The sequence below is a fragment of the Struthio camelus genome, chromosome 1 (genome assembly GCF_040807025.1).
Source record: "Struthio camelus isolate bStrCam1 chromosome 1, bStrCam1.hap1, whole genome shotgun sequence".
Lineage (NCBI taxonomy): Eukaryota > Metazoa > Chordata > Aves > Struthioniformes > Struthionidae > Struthio > Struthio camelus.
Window position 1 is genome coordinate 7153808 of NC_090942.1, and position 18982 is coordinate 7172789.

Consider the following 18982-nt stretch of genomic DNA (forward strand, 5'->3'; position numbering starts at 1 on the left):
AGTGGGAAATCACGATTCATTTTTTAAAACAGAACCATTACTAAGATTAATTACAAAATGTCTTTAAGTTATTAGCAAGTTTACTTACTCTGTCATACTTGGCAACTATCTCTGCTCGTTCTTGGGCAAGTTTGATAGCAGCATCCTGCTCGGCATCTGCACCTATTGAGGATTAAAATAAAGCTATTCAGATTCTCTCCCTCGTGAACAAAGAACAGCAGCCAAATACCTGGAAAATAAATCTCAACTTCAAAGAGACTACTTGGGTGGCGAAATGCCAAACCGATTGTAGTAAAGCAAAATATGGCCGCGGCACACCAAAGTGACATCTTGAATAATGTTTAGAGCAAAATATAATTTCTCAGCTTATTTCCAAGACAGCACAGGAGGTAACAGGATATCAGAACTGCAACTTGGGCAACCCAGAGATGGAACAAGCATCCGAATATGACAACAGGACGACTGACAGGTGAGAAGAAATAGATACATGGGTAAGCGCCGGACAGCGGTCCACTATGAATGTAGCAGAGTCTACTACACCAGTGCAGCTGAGAAAGACAGGTGTTTAAAACAGTTCCCAAGAAAACATTGTCATAAAAATAACTCTAGGCACACGTTGTTGTATGACGTTATTAATACGCTTATTTGTGCAAACATAGTGTTTTTTTTTAAGTAAACCTTACCAACATATTTCTCAGACATTTAGAAAAGTAGTTGTGCCAAGGTGGCCTTCTCATCTGCCTGCTAAACTAGATGTAGTATATTCTCGTCCACCCTTCCCTCACTGTTTCTCCAGGAGGGCCCACATGGAAGCCAGGAACATCCTCACAGAGACACAAGCATGAGGGCAGCAAAATGTTTGTCCCCAATTTCCCCTAATGGAAACAGCAACTCCTCCTTTGGAGCTTTCCTTTACCATCTCCAGAAGTTATTCTTTTTTCCCTTCATTCTGGCTCCCTTCTGCTTGTCACCACCATTTGCTAACCACATTACTCCCATTTATTAGTGAGGACATCGGGCTTTGTCTTTTTTTTTTTTTCCCCCCAGTTTGTGCCAAGAACCAACAGTCATGTATTTATGCAATTATTTGAGGGGAAAAAAATAATTTAAGGACTGCATCTGCTACATTTTGAAGCTTTGCAGCTCTGTGCTGCAGTGCTGATAAACAATTTACTCTTTGTAAGGGAAGAAGGGAAAGGACAGATTTCTTATTGCCCAGCCTTTGCTGCTGCCCGTGGAGCGTGCTGTTGTGCTGGCTCTTCAGGTGCCGCATCCACCTTGATTCCTAGTTCCTCGTCAGCTGGGGTCTGTCTTTGCTTAAAGAGGACTGCAAGACACGGATCAGTTTGGTTGTAAGTCTGTTTTTGTTTGACATAGATTTGCAGTTATTGCGGACCTTGCTACCCTAACTACCCACCTGAACGCTGACCAGGAGACCGCTTCTCTTACACACCTACTCCATCACTGCAGAATCATCTCCCTCACGCTGTCAAAACGTGAGGACACAAACTGAATTCTAAGCTACCCCGAGCATATTTAAGAACTATATATTGCCAATGTAATTATAACCATCTTTTTTTGTTTTCATCCTTCACCAGTTGACATGCTGTGCCTACTAAACTGATATCCACTAAAGCCTAGCAAGCCTATACCACGAAGTAGCACATGAAGCCTAGTGTTACTCTGAGAGCGAGAAGCTGAGTACCATAAGCAAAACTAAATTGGATTTTCTTTTTCAAGACACAAACAGGTCTTTGCTTACAATAACTCCTGATAGGAGATCAACTATACGATTTGAAAAGTGAACTTATTACTTGCTTAGAAATCTGACGTTCCACGGGACAGGACAATCCAAGCACCAGGCAATCGTAATCGTTACTTCCCCAAATGTATCCATTGGAGAAGTAAGCTTACCTGTTTAAAGCGTGATTCCTACTGGGCTTGAAGAAAAATTCCTATCACTATTTTTCAAGTAAAAGAGGGATTAGAGGCAACTTGAGAATGCATCAGATCAACTAGAAAGTAGCAGATACAGCAATAACCGTTCAACCACTCAGTTAACAGAACTCAAATAAATACATTACTACTTGTATTTAGGGAACACATACCGAAAAGGACATAGACGGTTCAACCACATTACAGATGGAAAAAGTGGTAGAAGTTGAAGCAAAGTTTAAATCTTTGATTAAAAGCACGCAAAACTGTATTTAGGCTAGCAACCGTGCCCTGGTTTACACTGAAAATGAATCCGCGGCTTACCTTCTTTTCCTCTACATAAGTAACACACGAATCAAAGTTGGGCATGTTCTGTGCCTCATGACAATTCAATTACATTTAGTGCGGAAATTATCATATTCACTGCCTTCCAAGTAATCCTCTCACTTCCTGCCAGAATCATCTCAACCTTCTAGCTGCACTGACAGAGTTTAATCCGTCCATGCTGAAAACTCAGAAAACAGCTCGAAACGGGGACAAGAGGTTGTATTTCAGGAGATAAAAATATCTTTTTTCTTATAAAAGGAATTATTTAAGTACCTCCAAGTTCGAAATTACACAATGATTCATGATAAGGTAAAAACTAAATAAAGAAACAGAAAGAAGAATTCTGTGTGAAACATCCTCCTAGGCACAAAAAACCACATCACAAACGTAAGCTAAATATTGTCCTACCTGAATGAAAACAGATGAAGATGCGAAAGAAGTAGGATTCGATTTTCTAGTTAAGAATTACCACTACAGATGATCGACATCCCGTCATAGAGCAAATAATACCATCTCAGATGAGGACGACGTTAACATACAGTCAATGAAGTATTAGACAGATCTGTTTCTGACTGAAAAATGGGCAAATAGGCTACCAGCAGGCTAAAAATGATATAATCAATGGTGATAAAGTCTGCATATGATGGCACAAACAGTGCATGCAAGTCCCTAACGTAATTGGTCACGATTGCCGGGTACAATGAGTGTAAGTAAACGTCTGCACTTAAAACAAAGCCAGCAGCAGCGTCGCGCGTCTAGCTTTTGAAAAAGGTAAGTCATAAAAAGGCAGGCCAAGAACAAATTATTCTGAACAGAGCGGCCTGATACGCTGTATAACGCTCCCCGCTAGAGAGAGCGTTTTCCCCTCGTCGCTCCTGCCCATCGCGCTCACCTCTCAGCCCTCTGCATCTCACACATTAAACTCGCACTCCTGATTTTGAAAAGCAGCGCTCAGAGGAGTTGAGGCATCATTACAGACAGAAAATTGAACAGGAAATCCCAACCTGTGACGCTGTGAAAAAGCCACCGGGCTTACGGCCCTGTCGCTTTTGCTTCACCCTGGGACGTCACACTGCCTTACTCTCCAGCACTGCGGAGATCACTAGCAAACAGCTGGATTTAAGCTTTCCAAAGGATACTTAAAGTCGAAACTTAAGGTTGGAAAAAATAAAGAGTAAGAATGATGTGTGACGATCAAAGGGCCACATAAAGCAAAAAAAAAAAGCAAAGAAGTCAATTTACCTGAACAGTAAAAGAAGGCAAAGCAATGACTTGCTGGGCTACATCGGGGATTGCTTTTCTTCATCATCCCTCACGGTTTCTCACTCATTTTATTATTAAAAAAAGAAAAAAGTCACTTTTGTGTGTAATCAAAGAGTATCTGTAATAACGGAAGCTGAACAAATTCTAAGCCTTCCCTACCAAACCTAACAGCGCCGGTACAGGTTCAAAGAGTTCAGGTGTGGTTGCTTGTCCATCCGACCCTGGACTCCAAATACCAGCTAATTTCACCCCGGCACTGCAAAGTGCCTACAGTTTCTACAAAGTTTCTATATTGCATTGTTAATTTCTTACAGTCATTAGATTTCTCTGGTAATTTTACTGTTATTAAAGAAATTATTTTCTTTAAACAGTCACTTTTCTGTTAACTCTAACAAACATGTCAGCAAGTAAAAAATTTAAGTCACATTCATTTAAAAATATATATAGTTTAATCAGTATTTGTCATTTCAATAATTATGTATGATTACAGGGTTTCTAAAGTGTCCAATCTGTTGCAAACTGTTTCAAGCTATAACATAATTGACTGTACCAGATCTGAACTAATGAAGGTAATCAAAACCCTTCACATTCAATATCAATTATTCATGTTTCATTTCCTCTGGCAGTTTTACTATTATTACAGAAGCTTCAAAAGTGCGTACGGTTGGGACTTAAGGAACAAACTCTGCAGTTAGTAGAGAAATATCCTGCAAGGATTGCTCAGAAAAGGACTAGATGAGGTCTCATTTTGCCACTAAGCGTATATTGATGAAGAGTCGAGCCTGATAAATTAGACATCAGTGGGTTGCTCTCAGCCCTACAGAGCAAGGAGAAGAACAAAAACCACACACACACACGCTCTCTCTCACATACTCACACACACAGAGCTTAGCATCAAGTGCAAGCTTTACTTCTTTGCCACCCTAATAAGGTATCTCCTTACCTCACCAATTTTCCAGGAATTGATAAAGACAAAATTTTTTTCATAAAGAGTACAAGGTGATGGTACGTAAAAAATGCAGAGTGGCCAATGGCAAAAGCAGAAAATTAAGCTAGCTCTGCTAAAAGCACACAATCCTAATTCATCCGCAGACAGCGGAGAACCTTCAATCTGATGCCCCATTATCACCCACGTAAAATGTCCCTTTTTTAAAAAAGGGGTAAAAAGTCAAAAAAAGAGAAGAAACAAATTTGCAATAACGTAGTCTTGTATTCATTCAAATTACAAAGCTAAACGTTGAGGATCCCTCTTGCGCTCCCAGCAGTAACTCAGTTCACCAAAATGAGGTAGTGAACAGAGGCAGTACAGCCTTCTGCGTCTCCCACAGTCACGGAGCTGCTGAACAGTCTGCGATAGCCTGGCAGCAGCTCACTTCGTCCAGGTCAGCAGGGAACCTAAAGCTCATGGCCCGCAGTTACAGCTGGTTCTGGGGGGACTGAGCTGCTGAGTGAAGGATTGCCAGAGGACATTAAAATCCTATTCCTTCGCAAAGTTCAAGAAACCAAATTCTAAGATATGAGACTGTAAAAAAACCAAACAGAAACACAAACAAAAACAAACAAAAAACCCACCACCACCAAACCATGCACCGTGCTTCTGCTCTTTAAGCTTTCTGCTTCTGCCTAATCCTGGATGGCTTCCAACCCTGTTCAACTACCAAACCGAAAAACAATGAGGTGCAGCACTTTAAAAAGCCATTTTCTTCCGCAGTCCGCTGAGCGTGCATCTCTACCCCATATCGACGAACAAGTCAGCCAACTCAATGTGAATAATCTCTGGGGTGATTCACACTCACTGTTAGACTTCTCCCTGAAATGGGCTCAGTAAGATACTGCACCTTACCTGGAAAAGGTCCAGCAGCAGAGCACAAACCACATCATCGAGACGGTACAAAACGAGTCACCAGACCTAGAGCCTTACAACATCCTATACCTTTCAGGGGAACATGTAGACACAAGGTACATTATAGTGTTTGAGCATTACCAGTAACATAACAAATGGTTTCTTACAGATGTGCCATAAATTTAAGCAATGCTTTTTTCTGTTTGAACAACAGTCAATATACTACTATACCACGCGGTGCAAACTTATTCCAACTCCTAGAAAGGAGGTTTCTCCCTATTTTGTTTTTTGTCCCACCATCACTGCCTCCTCAACTGCAGAGTAATCAAAAAACCAAAAAGCCTCGGAACGTGCTAATTTATTTTCCATTACTTCACTCAGATTCTTGCTTGTTGGCACATTACCCATCCCGCTGCACAGAGAGCCGCACTGGCATGAATTCCTGACTGCAGGCACTACCAACAGCTGCTCCGCATCTACACATGCAAAGCACATTTCAGGGCGATAAACAAAACATTTCAAGAAAGTCTCTGGTCATATCGGAAAGTCCCTTTAACATCAACGCTATTCATTCTCCTTTCCCTTCCGTTCCCACAGATAAGGGAACAAAAGACATCATGTACATGCAATGGTATCTTGTTGGGGGTAGCTGATGTTTAAAAGGGAAAATCTTCTAAATACTTGCACGCAGATATTAAACCCGCTCCAAGCAAAAAAAAGATTAAACACCACTCACTATATTCCAATCTATTTTTCCTCTTCGTGCAGGTTATTTTTAGGCAGTGAAAATAAAAGTTAAATAGTTACAGTAGGAAAAGCAATCCCTTTTACATAGCAACACTTTTTCAGGCAACAAATATCATCAGAAGTTAACTGATTACGTTTCTTCCACCATTTAATGTAATAACTTAATAGTGTTATGTATTTATAGCTCTTTGTTTTCACGTATCAGAAACTAAAGAAAAGTCAAATAGCAAACAGTATCTCCAGAAAGCTTAACAATTAGAAGATTAGTACATAAATTTAAAAGACATTTTACCAGTATTTAGATTTTGATTTTCTGCCCAGTCCTTGTAAAAGTCAGTTTTAGTCTTCATGAAGCAAGCCTGTTCACTTCTAGATCATATTCTAAACCGCTTTATCAGAAATAACGGGGGGAAAGTTCTCCTCCGGCGCTTGGAGGAAACTGTTTCATGTAACCAAGCTACTTGGCGTGTGCTCTTTCTTCAAGAAACGGCTGCTCTGCAGCTACATCAACTACAAACACTCAGACAAAGATGCCACTTGTTACTGCGAAGGGTCATTCAGGCGACATGCTGGCATTACCCACGGCAGCCTCCAGCCCAGCATTCCTGCTTAGGACAAACAAGAGGATTTGAACAAGCAGCCTCAGACGACACAGCTCCTCCACCGCAGCCTGCTACGCTCCTGAGTAAGGATTCGTATCTGTATTTATCAAGGACTGGATGAAAAGCATCTTCTTAAAAACACACACACACAAAACATGCCTTACTAGAAATGGGGCTTAAAGTACCCTACTTCTGACTTACTGCCTAAGAAACCATGAAATGAAGACACCCTGCAAAAACACGATTTAGATTTCCATAACTCTGCAGGGTCTCCTAGTAACAGGACGCGGATTCTGCATGTTTTCTATTGGGATCTACTTTATTGTTAAAGATACCCTCAGAACCTGAAATACCTAGCACGTTAGGAGTTGATAGGAATCTTTTCCTAAAACTAGCAAAAATTCACGATTAAATAACAGTAGAATTTGGCTGCTTCCTGAAAGCTGGCACACAGTCAGCATCCTCAAAATTGGGAGGGGAGGGGAGGGGGGAAAGAGTGCGTGTCAAATATTCAAGGACACATATCAAGCAGTTCTCCTGCACAGATTTTAGGTTCTATACATTTGTTCATTTCAAGCGAGACGTCAGCTCCTATGCAATGGTTACAGCCAGGAACCAACCTAGGTCGCTGGCTTCCACTCCTGGACCTACGCAATCACTGCACACCCTCTACAACCCGGCTTGGAGGACTTCTGGGCACCTTACCTAGCTCCTCAGGGAGCCAAGAGGAACACCACCACCGGCTTCCCTAAAAAGTGCTCAAACGCAAGGGGCAGTAGACCTGATCAAGGGCATTGGACTTCCCCCCGCCCCCAGGACAGCTCCCACTAAAAAAAGTTTTTCCAACTGTTTTAAGCTTCCTCCTCAGATCGTCCAGCAGAGCACTGCATCTGGAAACCAGCAATAGTTCCTTGTCTTTAACATCAACTACTACATATGGATCCCAACCCAAACTGAAGCCACTCATATGTTCATCTACTGACATAGTGAGACAGTCAGTGGTGGCATACGGTCACTCTGGAAATGAGTAGTTTTAGAAATAATCCTCAAAGGAGTGAAAGCAAGAGCAGGGAAACCAAGGCAGCACTGTTGAACAATATTCCACAGTAGCAGCCTACGTCAAAGATAAAATTAGAATTTAGGAGTCTGACTTATATTGCCAAGAATTTAAATCAACTATTATTACTATCTTGTTTCCAAGTAGCAATTTGCTGAAAGACTTACAGTAGCTCTACAAATATTAACCACTGCAATATGTCAAGGACTAAGTTTTTAATAACACGGCCCTGCTAATACATACAGTTAAAAGAGCACTAAAAGAACAAGATTCAGAACAAACAAGCAAGAAAACAGAAAAAAAAAAAAAGAACATGATGTAGCAAAACGAATCTTGGCCATTTATTTGGTCTTAATTTGCACTTATTTTTGTTTCACATAAATAAGTACACCTTAAAATTAAATCCCCTCCATCAGCCACACCTACACCTAGCTAATCCAGCTGGAAGCTGTAGTTTGAATGTTCACTATGTCACCTTACTTATGAACCTTATGAATGTTGCACCATAGGTCACAAAGTGGAGCGACAGGAACTGGCAAGGTTCAACCGCAATTCCAGTTTGCGCAGTGTTGTATGTGCAGGCAGGAGCCACCAGATAATTCATTTGCTAAAGGCCAACACAAAGAGCCGCAAAGCCAAAAGAAATCATAATTGCTAATTTGTAACAAGCTACACTGAAAAGAGGAAGCCAAATTTTGAACAATACTCTTTTCTTGAAAGAAAAGGAAAAAAGAAGAAAGAAAGAAAGAAAAAAGAAAAAAAAACATCCACCTGCCCAGGACTCTGTCAATACAACCAGACACATTTTATGGTAACTCTTAAGAGACAGGAACTTCAAGGCCTGGGCTGGGTATAATTTGGGGCTTGTCAGCGCCAGACTGGTCTGACTTGTGCAACAACCAGCTAATGTGTTATGTCTGAGATTAAGTCATCTTTTATTCTCCTCCTTTCCAAGCGTGTCGTTGGTATCTGGCCTTTTCAACAGTGCATTATTATTTTTCTCTTTCCCCACTGCTATGCATTGCAGGATGGCATTAGGACCATTATGAAATGGTCAAGTATCACTTACACATTTCACGTTTGAGGAGCTGTAGATGCTACTCTGCCTAAAGTAATGTCAGCCCTACGAGCAGCTGTGAAAGTGGTGATCAAACCACATTTGCATTCTCCCTGCTCCGTAACACAGAGAAAGCCTTGTTTCTACAACACGTTATGACCAGCAGCAACTAAACTAGAAAGATACAGTCTTCATGGAAGAACACAGGAGGTTTTCAGCTACAGGGCTGACATTTTAGTCTTCCACGAAGGATTAAATTTCCTGCAACTCCTGCTCCAGCTAGAATTGACACTGCTATAACATGTACTCTGCTTCATCTACAACCCAGGCATGTTATTCACATACCCACACACACAATTAAAATTCATGACCTTTCCCAGCTCTACGCCTAGTCTTTATAATTCATGTTTTAATAAAAATATTCTGCAAATCAATTGCTCTGTTAGACAGTGAGATCAGATACATGACTACGGAAGTACTATTAAGAGACAGAATAGCAGGAATATTTCAGGAATTTCACCCCCAACCTTGTGTAAGTCAAGCCATCCTTCCCCCACTAATTTCCTTTCAGGTATCAGTTATGACTTTATAAGTAAACACAGCTGAAAAGTCCAATTTTTTTGATCCCTCACACCTTAAGATAAAGGCATACTGTGTCTGCAATCCCCAGAGTTTTTTGAAAACTAAAACATCCCTTTTGCACGTTGAAACTATTCATACCTCTTTCAACCCTTGATAGGTTACTAAACATAAAAGCAAAACGATTTTTCAGCAAGGTTAAACAGAACTGTTCTCCACAATATAGTCGACCTTGGTCTTCCCAATGCCATACATTAGGCTGGCGTACAAAAAATCATCTTCCCTACTAATACAAATCAAAAGAACATTTTTTTTTTTAAATCCAATATTTTTCTAGCCGATGTAATTTGAGATTTCCTGTATTGTGTATTTTAAATTACTAATAGCCTGTGAATGTTCTAACAGCATTGAGATTTGCAGTATCAGTTTAAACAGTAACTGTAAAGTGATTATAATAATTTAGTTTCTGACGCAAGCCAGAATATTTCATAAGAGTTATCTTACCACATTAACAAACTTAAATAGAAGTAGTCGGATGCCACACTGCACTAATTATGCTAAATCTCTCAATGAATCATTTTTATCTCAACATCAGTCAAATTTAATGGAACAAACAATAATGCTATTTTAACATCCATTGTTAATGAGCTGAAGTCTATTCCTAGCGTAAAACACGACCAGAACAATGCTCATGAATACCGTGGCACGAATTTTTGAAGGGCGCTATTACAAGAAGCTACGTTTGATTTCTTCACTACAGGTGGCTGTAGGGGAAAAAAGTGTCATCTGTCTTTGTATCATTTTACTGGCTAAAATACAAACTCGTGTTCCTCTGCATAGACAATCCTTGAGTATTCTTCGAAATACAGCCCACCTCATCATTTGAGTACACAATTTAACTGAGTAAGACAGGAAGAAAAAGGGCTGGTTTGCTTGTTTCGTAGGTATTACTTACCTGCCAGTTTACTAAGTCTAAAAAGTTCAAAGTAGCCCAGACAAGCACCGGGGTGGTGGCAGGAGACCAAGGTAGCAGGAGGAAGACCTCAGCAGGATTACAGGGCAGAGGAGGGAACTCCTCCCAACCCACCCAGTGACCACAAGTGATTACGCGCTTCTGCTTTAACGTCCAACTTCACCCAATGGCTGAAGTTACATTCTCGATCACAGTTACACCTGGCAGCTGAAACCTTGTTTGATCTTGCGCTACACAGAACGGGACGCATTCACACCGTCGATTACGGCAGAGCAGTTGCTGATGCTGCTGCAGCTCTGCTTTCACTTGCCAATTGCACATGTACTTCTAGGTCTGTTGCAGGAGAAGGGAGGAAAAAGAGATATCACAACGTGTCTAGTGATTTGGCCTTCTCCAAAAGCATGAGAAACCCAACTTTCAGTCCCTGCCCATGCTTGAACTTCAGTCTCCCACACACCGAACAAGTGCTCTGCCTATTCAGGTGAGGCCCTTTGCACCTCAGCGTCTCAGGATTTGTTTTGCTGTTGCTTTAGGATGTTTCACACCAACATACAACAGGAAAATAAAGCCTTAAACATGGTAAAAGTTGTGGTAAGATGGAAAGCCATCTCTTGTTGAATTCCAGCAAGAGCACATCGCGCTACTTGTGACGCTAGTTATGGCAGGCTGCTGGGCAGCCTTTGGCAACCCATAGCCATGTGGCATCAGTTTAAAGTGGTCCTCCACCTCCTATAACATACCAAAGGGACCGCGTGCAAACGCAGGGCCAGTTACACTGGAACTGCAAGGCTCTTGTGGATGCAGCTGTGATCATGATCACTCTAAACTCATTAAAAGCGTTTCCACAAAATCACCGAGTCAAAATTGAGAGTGTTACATGCTGCACTTTTAACAGCTCTTCACCGTAGTTGAACAGCTTTCTTCAGCAACTCTGCTTCTGAGCTATTCATCTTTGAGTAGATAAACATTTTAACTGCAGTAATACCCTAATTGCAACTAGGATCCTTTAAGTAAATCCTCCGAGAAAGTCTGAATGGCATCAAGAAGCTTCTATGACACTAAATCTACTCTTGGTGACTTCCAGATAAGTTTGGGTAAGTCTGCAGAAAGACATCAAGGCAAGTTTAGATAACTGCCTGCTTAGAAATCAGTCGTGTCTACATAGCACCAAGTTGCTTTGAAAATCTGAGTAATCAGCTACTAAAATTTGTCATTCACTTAATTAAAAATTAAAATGAGATTCGGGAGCGCAAAAAGGACTAAAATCCTCTTTAAACATTCAAAAGTCTCTTAAGTGTCATGCAGCACTAGAGTCATGCTTTTTATGTTCATGAAGCGGTAAAGCAACGGCTGCAAGAAAAACAAGACAGCCAAGTGAAGGGTAAACAAGTTTGCTAAGCAGCAGCAGAAATTGGGAAAGAAACTGTGACCAGTTTCTTCATCCTTGATACCAGAAAAGGAAGGCAGCGATAGCCATCAGGTTTCTGTTGTTTCCACACTCCCTTACGGAGGACTGGTAAACAAACTAACCAACCAGCCAGGAAATTTCCCATTCAAGACATGAATGCAGTCCTTGAAAGCTATCTATCTTATAGTCTTTGGGTCCCAGCATCAAGCTTAAGGGAAACACAGCAGACCCACTGCAAGAAAGCCTAAGCTGCATACCTACCAAGTTTAAGATGACATTGATAATGGTATTCAGTAACACTAATATAAATGTTTGTATCCATTGAGCACGCGTTAGCTAAAACATTTAATTGATATAAAACAATTCCACTGTTCCGTTAAATCAGCACAAAGGATCATTTGATTAATCCCTCCAAAACTTTGTAGCTGTTTATCTGTGAAATACGGTACCAGTAAGACAAACTTTGCTGCTACAGTAGATCCATCCAACTATTTCAATTCAGTTTTGACTCGAGTTTTGTTACGTACAATACTGGATTAGATTTTAGACTGAATCTATACATACACCTTAGGACAGCCTGGCCAAAAAAAAAAAAAAAAGCTATTTTTTCCCCAACACATGTGTAAGGAACCATCAAAGAGACATCAGTTAAGCACAGCCATTGCAGAGATCCCATACCAGCGTGCCTTTACTCAGGGGCAAGCATGGAGCTGTAGTAAAGTAGGACCACACAACGAAAATGAAATAAGGATTTCTAAAAGGACTTGAAGGATAACACAGGTGGATTAGAACAGAGTTCTTCACAGAGATTATACATCTCACTCCTGCTTCTTCAAGCAAGTACCGTACAGACCACAGAACACAGCGAGATGCATCATTTGCTTAATTTTTTGGATCCTCTGAAAATATTTTACAAAGACCTGGTGTTCATTTAAGAAACCAATTGTTAACTTATTCTTCTGTCTCGCAGAAAATTATTTTAACAATCCGCGCAAACAGATATATCACCTTATACTTTCCTTTCATCGGCTTACAGGACAATTATGAACAGTGACACACTTAATGACACTTACAAACAACATCAAGTTTGTAATGCTATTTCCCTCAAAATCAATACTTTCATCTTAGTACTGTTGCAAGATGAAGAGCTACACGCACACTGCAAAAATCTCAATAAGTTTGTTACGCCACAAACATCAGGGTTTAATTCTATTTCAGGCCTTGTGCACAGATATCAAGCAAAGAATCAATTTAGCTGTTGGTGTTGAAGTCAGTGAAGTAAATCTACTAATGAAGATCCATCTCTTACCACTATTGTCCATAAAATAAACAAACAAACAAAACAAAAATCTCACCATTTTTCATGGACTCTCATATTTGAGCAGAGAAATAAACCTAACCTAAAACAGGTAAAAAGGATTTTGGAACTCGGTAAAGAGAAGAAAGTCTACTTCGCTCAGTCCCAACACTGATGCAATACTTAGGCTACATCTACTCAAATTTGCAAGGACTGGCTAAGATAATATAGAAATAAAGCCTTTTACACATTTCAGTCCTGCTCTGCAAGTTATTTAACTCCAAATAGACTGCTCTCAGCTTCTGGAATCCCATATTTCTCAAAGAATCAAAGTCTATAGCAAGTCAGGATTTGGTCAGGCCTGTGGAGTTGCGTTTGGTAAATAAAAATATAGTGTAACCTGTCAAGAGCAGACTCTAAAGGGCAAAAAAAAAAAAAAAAAACCCTGCAAATCCTCCTAAAAAGAGGAGACAGGTAGTCCTCTCATTCAGAGGACTAGAGGAAGAGCATGTCTGCACCTCGCAGAGCACAAGTCCAAGCGCAGATTCACCCGCTACCTGCACTGGGTGCCTGTATACAAGCAATCAGGACATTCAGCAGTTCAGCAAGAGCTCAAGCTCTCAGTTATGCAGCCTGGACAAACCAGGCACAACAGGGCTGAACGGTCTACCAGCACTCACCTGCTCCCGAGGACAAAGCTCTGAGCTCTAACTACAGCCATCAGGTGCAGATAAGAAAGCATGCTCGTCAAAGCACTTGGCATGCCTAATTGCCTTCAAATCCTCTTTTTGACTTACAAGATAGACTTAGTCAAAGAGGTCGGAAAACTTCCCCGGAGCCTTAACGCTTATTTTGAAATTCATTAATGTCACATGAATGCTAAACAAGGTCAAGTCCGAATTTTTCATCGGAGAAGTTAAACAAATCCAAAATAACCTTGGGGGGAGAGAGGGTTAAATATTTTGGTTATAAACCCTGGTTACCTTCTAACTTTACCACTGAAGACATTTCTTTCGTACACCTTAAAAACCAAGCTGTGTATTTCTGATGTTACTATAAACATAGTCAAAGCACCTCCTTGAAACAGGTAACTGTAACACAATAAGCCAAGGCATCAGCTCTTCAAAGGTACTCCCAAAAAGACGTAGCAACAGAGTAAAAAACAAGCAGGTTAAGCACTACGGGCTGTATGCTAGCTGTAGCGTTTTGAAAGGATCGCCTCAGTGGCTTCAAATTTGATGAAAATCCACTAGCCTTTCACCAATTTTTCCCTCTTCAGCAAAAGTAAAACTGTCATATGCCTTCCCATAAATACAGAGATAGGTCTGAAAGCAAGCGAAAGCTGCCAAACGTTTCTTCTGTTCCAGAATACTTTCTCCAAGTGGTTAACTTTTTGCAAGCTTTTTGTTATGAGAGCAAGTTCTTGAAGGAATTTACAAAGAGCTCAGTCTAATTTAAGGCTAGGAGAGGAGGGAGAGAGAATTCTTAACTTTAATTTATGTTAACACTAATCCACATTAAAAAAAGATGACTTTTTGGCTCATGTGAGCTGCGAGCACACACTTCACTGCATTTGCTCTAGAATGTTAGTTCACTTTTTAAGAGAGCTCTCGCCTTCCCTACTTTGCTTTCTTCAATAGTACAGAGAAATATATATAATATACATTATATTTATACAGATATACGTATAAAAACAATCAACATTATAAAAGTTACTTGCATACAGTCTTTACGTGCCAACACCAGCTGTTTTTCGGAAGTGTATACCAAGCGTAAAAATTGACGACAAGGACCAACAGTTCACATTTTTGTGATAATACATGCTATGACAAGGCAGAAAAAAAAATATTAAGCAGAGTACTTTATACCTGAAAGTACAATAGGTTGCTTAATCCCAGGCTAACATTCAAGCCATCTCAGAAACACATTGCTTACACTTTTCTCTGAAAAACGAATCGAGTGCACATCCTAGCGGAAGGTGTACTCTCTTATTAAAACAGTATCGCAAACAGCAATTCTTCTCCAGCTTCTCCTGAGTCGAGGTGGTGTTTCACCAAACCACAGCTTTGAAAACAAACTAAATGATGTTTTGCTGAGATAAATGAGCTCTTCGAGCAGTTTAAGAGAACGTGTAAGACAAGCACAAGGATTTGCAACCCAACCAATCAGATTTTTACTAAGTCAGAAACTTCTGGTGAGAATGTAATAAAGCACCACTACTATTCCTAATGATCCAGATCCGTTCTGACGATCCGAATGCAAGCGACGGCCCTATGACAGCCACAGCAGTCAGACTTCCAGGGCTGATCCAAGCACAGCCTACGTGCTGCGGCTTAATCAGATGCTGCAATGTGCATGCCGATTCACAACGCTCTGTAAATAGTCAATGATCTGTATAATTACTTTCCGGTAATATAACACATTCCAAGACTAGAAAAGCAGAAGAGCCGACAATTTAAGTGTCATGTCTAATGCACAAATGTGAGAGATACGAAAAGAGAAGCAAAGTGAAAAAGAGAAGTGGAAAAAAAAATAAAAAGCTATGTGTTATTTAGGAAAACGTAGTTTAAGTTGATGAGGTTCAAAACTGCCAGAATACAACAGGCTGTCAAGCTGAGTCACGCAGAGGACATCATCACTAAGGAATAAGGAACTTAAAGCAAACAGAAAGGGATTTTAAAATTATAACGTGCATTAAGAGGCATTTTAATGCACAAAACTACGGGTAAGTAACCCATAAATTAAATTGAATATAGTAATAAATTACTGAGCTGTTCTAAATTTTTACCATCTTTTTCTACAACTAATTCCATCAGCTTTCAGTACCAACTTCCTATCGCCTTGCACCCGTTTCCACCATTTACACCTGCATATCAGAACAGAAGCATCTCCTTGCACACACAAACAGTGCTGAAACAAAGTAATCAAAAGCTTAAAGGAAAGCTCAAGGAAATTGCCTTTCATTCGATATCGAGGCAAAACAACCCTACGCAGGCAGGAAGGGAAGAAGAAACAGGACACACGAGACTGTTTCAGAAGTTAGCGCAAAGGCATCCACTGGGGTACAAATAACTTTCTGAATGACAACAAACCTGCAAAAGGCTACAAGAGTATGGCTATTCTCCCAATCCCTCACAGACGAGACCCGTGAAAAAGTTACCAGAAAGGGACAGGGATTAGATCAATTCTAAACGTACTTCACGTGAAGCAACTACAGCTACCCTTTACGTTTCCTCCAAGTCAACCAATTACTTACCTGACAAACAGAGAGCTACAATGCTTACTTATTTACTACATCTACATGCTACTGGGGTGGTCTGACTGCTAGATATAACTGCTACGTGGCCACCTAAGGGCAAGTGAACATCATATCCTTAGACCTCAGAAGCAACTATTTCTCTCTCCGAAACTGGTATTCCGTTACTATCCCCATACCAGGCAGTTCAATGATAAAATAATGCTAGCTACATGATGCAAGTTCAAGCTCGGCTCAATAGCCGTACAACTGGAATACCAAACAGGCACAGCCTTTCGGACTAGAACACAGAATTTAGAACAAACTATAACTGAAGTAGTTTTTCGATTTCTCCTAAAATGAAAAAGTATCCTTTGGAAATGAAAACAACTGCAGTTGTTTTAGTTATGAAAAAAGATCACTGAATACAAGGGAACTGAAACATTTTGCCTCTTACGGCAGCTCTGTAACATCTTTGCATTAAAATAAATTCTCTAATCTGAAACTGAAAAGATTTCTTTTTTTAGTTTTTAATTAGAAACAACTGTTTTCCTGCTAATAAGAAATCTGTAAAATCAACTCATGAAAGCTGCATGACAGATAAAAGGAAGGCAAAAAAAGAGGCTGGGGAAGAGAAACTAATGTAAAATTTAAACAACGCAGGAAAGATGTTCCAAATTAAAAAGGAATCGGAGATTGAAGAGAACGGCATCTTAGAGCCAAACACAAATCACTATTAAATAACAGTTGTACAGCAGCAGGAATTTGAGATGTATATCAAATACATTTTGCCAAAAAGTCACATTCAAGTGCATTCCTAGGAATCCTAATCCCACTATCTCTTCTGAAAGCTTCCCATATCATGTCATTTCTATAGCTAGGATGCAAGAGAGACAATCTGTTCTATTTCCTAACAGCACTAATGACTTCAATAGTTCTACCACTTACCAGCTAAAATTGCTCAAAAATGAGCTGGAATATCAATAAACACTGTTTCAAAACCAATTGCTACAGACTGGTAGTTGGAAACGTTAAAAAATTAGGTTTGTCCAAAAAACCTTAACACGAACAGATTAGATGTAGTAGTACATTAAGAAAGTATAAAAGAAAACGCAGCATGACATCGTTGAGGCATCCTACTCTGGATTTACAGTGTTTGCTGAACAGGTCAATGCGCCATTTCTTCGGCCCTTATCTTGTCTATGTTCATAAATAGTATTATGTGAACGCACCGCAATCCTCAGCACAAAACCCAAAACTGGTAAATTAGTTCATGGCACCATCCTTGGCAGTAGTTCTCTCTCTGGAGAGAGCTCACAGGAACACATACCTTTGCAAAGTTTATGTTTGCCCATACCCTCACGGTAGCCAACTAGAAATTTTTCCATGACTTTTGCACTTAATAATCTTGAGACAGTATATATAAATATTAGTTAGGGTCTTCGATACATTAATGGACAATTTCTTGATCGCCTTTCTGTCCCTGAAACATCAACCCTATTAGACCTTCTACTTATTCCCAAAGAACTCACTAACGTATTGCACCCAATGTCAAGTTCATAAATCTGGAGTAAAAAAACACCGATGTTCCATGCAATTCTCTAAATAGTGTTTTAGTTTAGATCAGAAGCATGCTTTTGGAGCAAGTCTCCGGATCATCCCTACTTACCGCCCTCCACTTTACACGAGGCAGCAATACGGAAGTATGTAGACTTGACTCCTTTCGAATGAAACCCATCTGCAAGATGCGCTCCTAACGCTAACGGATGCTCTGCCAAAGAACAAGGGCAAGGCTTCAGCCAGTCTGGAAAAAAGGTTCTGACACACACACTGCAGATGCTGGGGCCCTCAGCACAACTTCTTTTCCTCTCTATACCCATCACTACTGCCCCACGCTACTTGCTAATATGGACATAGTCTATAGGCTGCTCTTATGTAAAACATACAGCACGCTCCACAGCACAACCCGTCTTCCTTTGATTTGCCTAAGCATATTTGCTCATTATTCCCTTCAGAGCCGAGCTGAACTATTTATAGGATGGCTTTACATTCTTATTAGTTTCCAGATGCTGATTTTTAATACATGTTCCATCACTGTGAAGATTCTTCTGTGCAGCTTTATACATAATGTAAAATAGGCAATTATCACTCCACAATTTAGAAGGTCATTCTAACGCCTAGAAGTAGTAATGTGAACATGAATCTGCGTAGGGCTTTTTTTTTTTTTTTGCATGAAGTTGCTTAGAGTTATACATAGACTTGGCAAACTCTGAACTAGCATTCATCCTATATATTTTAAAGCCTAAGCATGGTATTAATTCATAGCAGAGAAGCAATAAAAACGTATTTTCACTGCTCTTGTATAATACTTAAGTCCACGTGATGGTCTGTGAATATAACACTTTCTTTTATTGACTGAGGAGACACGAGGCCTCCAGGACTTGATGCAGCTGCAGCATAGATAAGGAAAATTTTCAAAACATGTTACAGTCCTTTCAGTATACAGCTGTCACCAAGAAATAAAGGGCAGTCTTTTTTTTTTTTTTTTTTTTAAAAGGAGAAAAATGAGTACGCAGACCAACCGTCCAGCCATTTATCCATCACGCAGCAAAGTGCAACCCCTACAATCAAGTGTATATCCCCACGCTGGGGAGCCCTG

At 40.2% G+C, this 18982-nt stretch overlaps 1 protein-coding gene across 4 annotated transcripts in view; it reads right to left on the reverse strand.

The window, feature by feature from the left end:
• The window catches only part of USP6NL (USP6 N-terminal like), a 115942-nt gene that overhangs the window by 61218 nt on the left and 35742 nt on the right, over positions 1 to 18982 (reverse strand). For 3 of the 4 annotated variants that reach the window (XM_068910784.1, XM_068910861.1, XM_009683013.2), the window contains one exon: positions 89 to 162. In XM_068910784.1, the coding sequence (XP_068766885.1) occupies positions 89 to 162 (74 nt within the window). Of the gene's footprint in view, positions 1 to 88; positions 163 to 6407; positions 6553 to 18982 lie in introns of those variants that run through there. The other variant, XM_009683014.2, reaches the window with a different exon arrangement.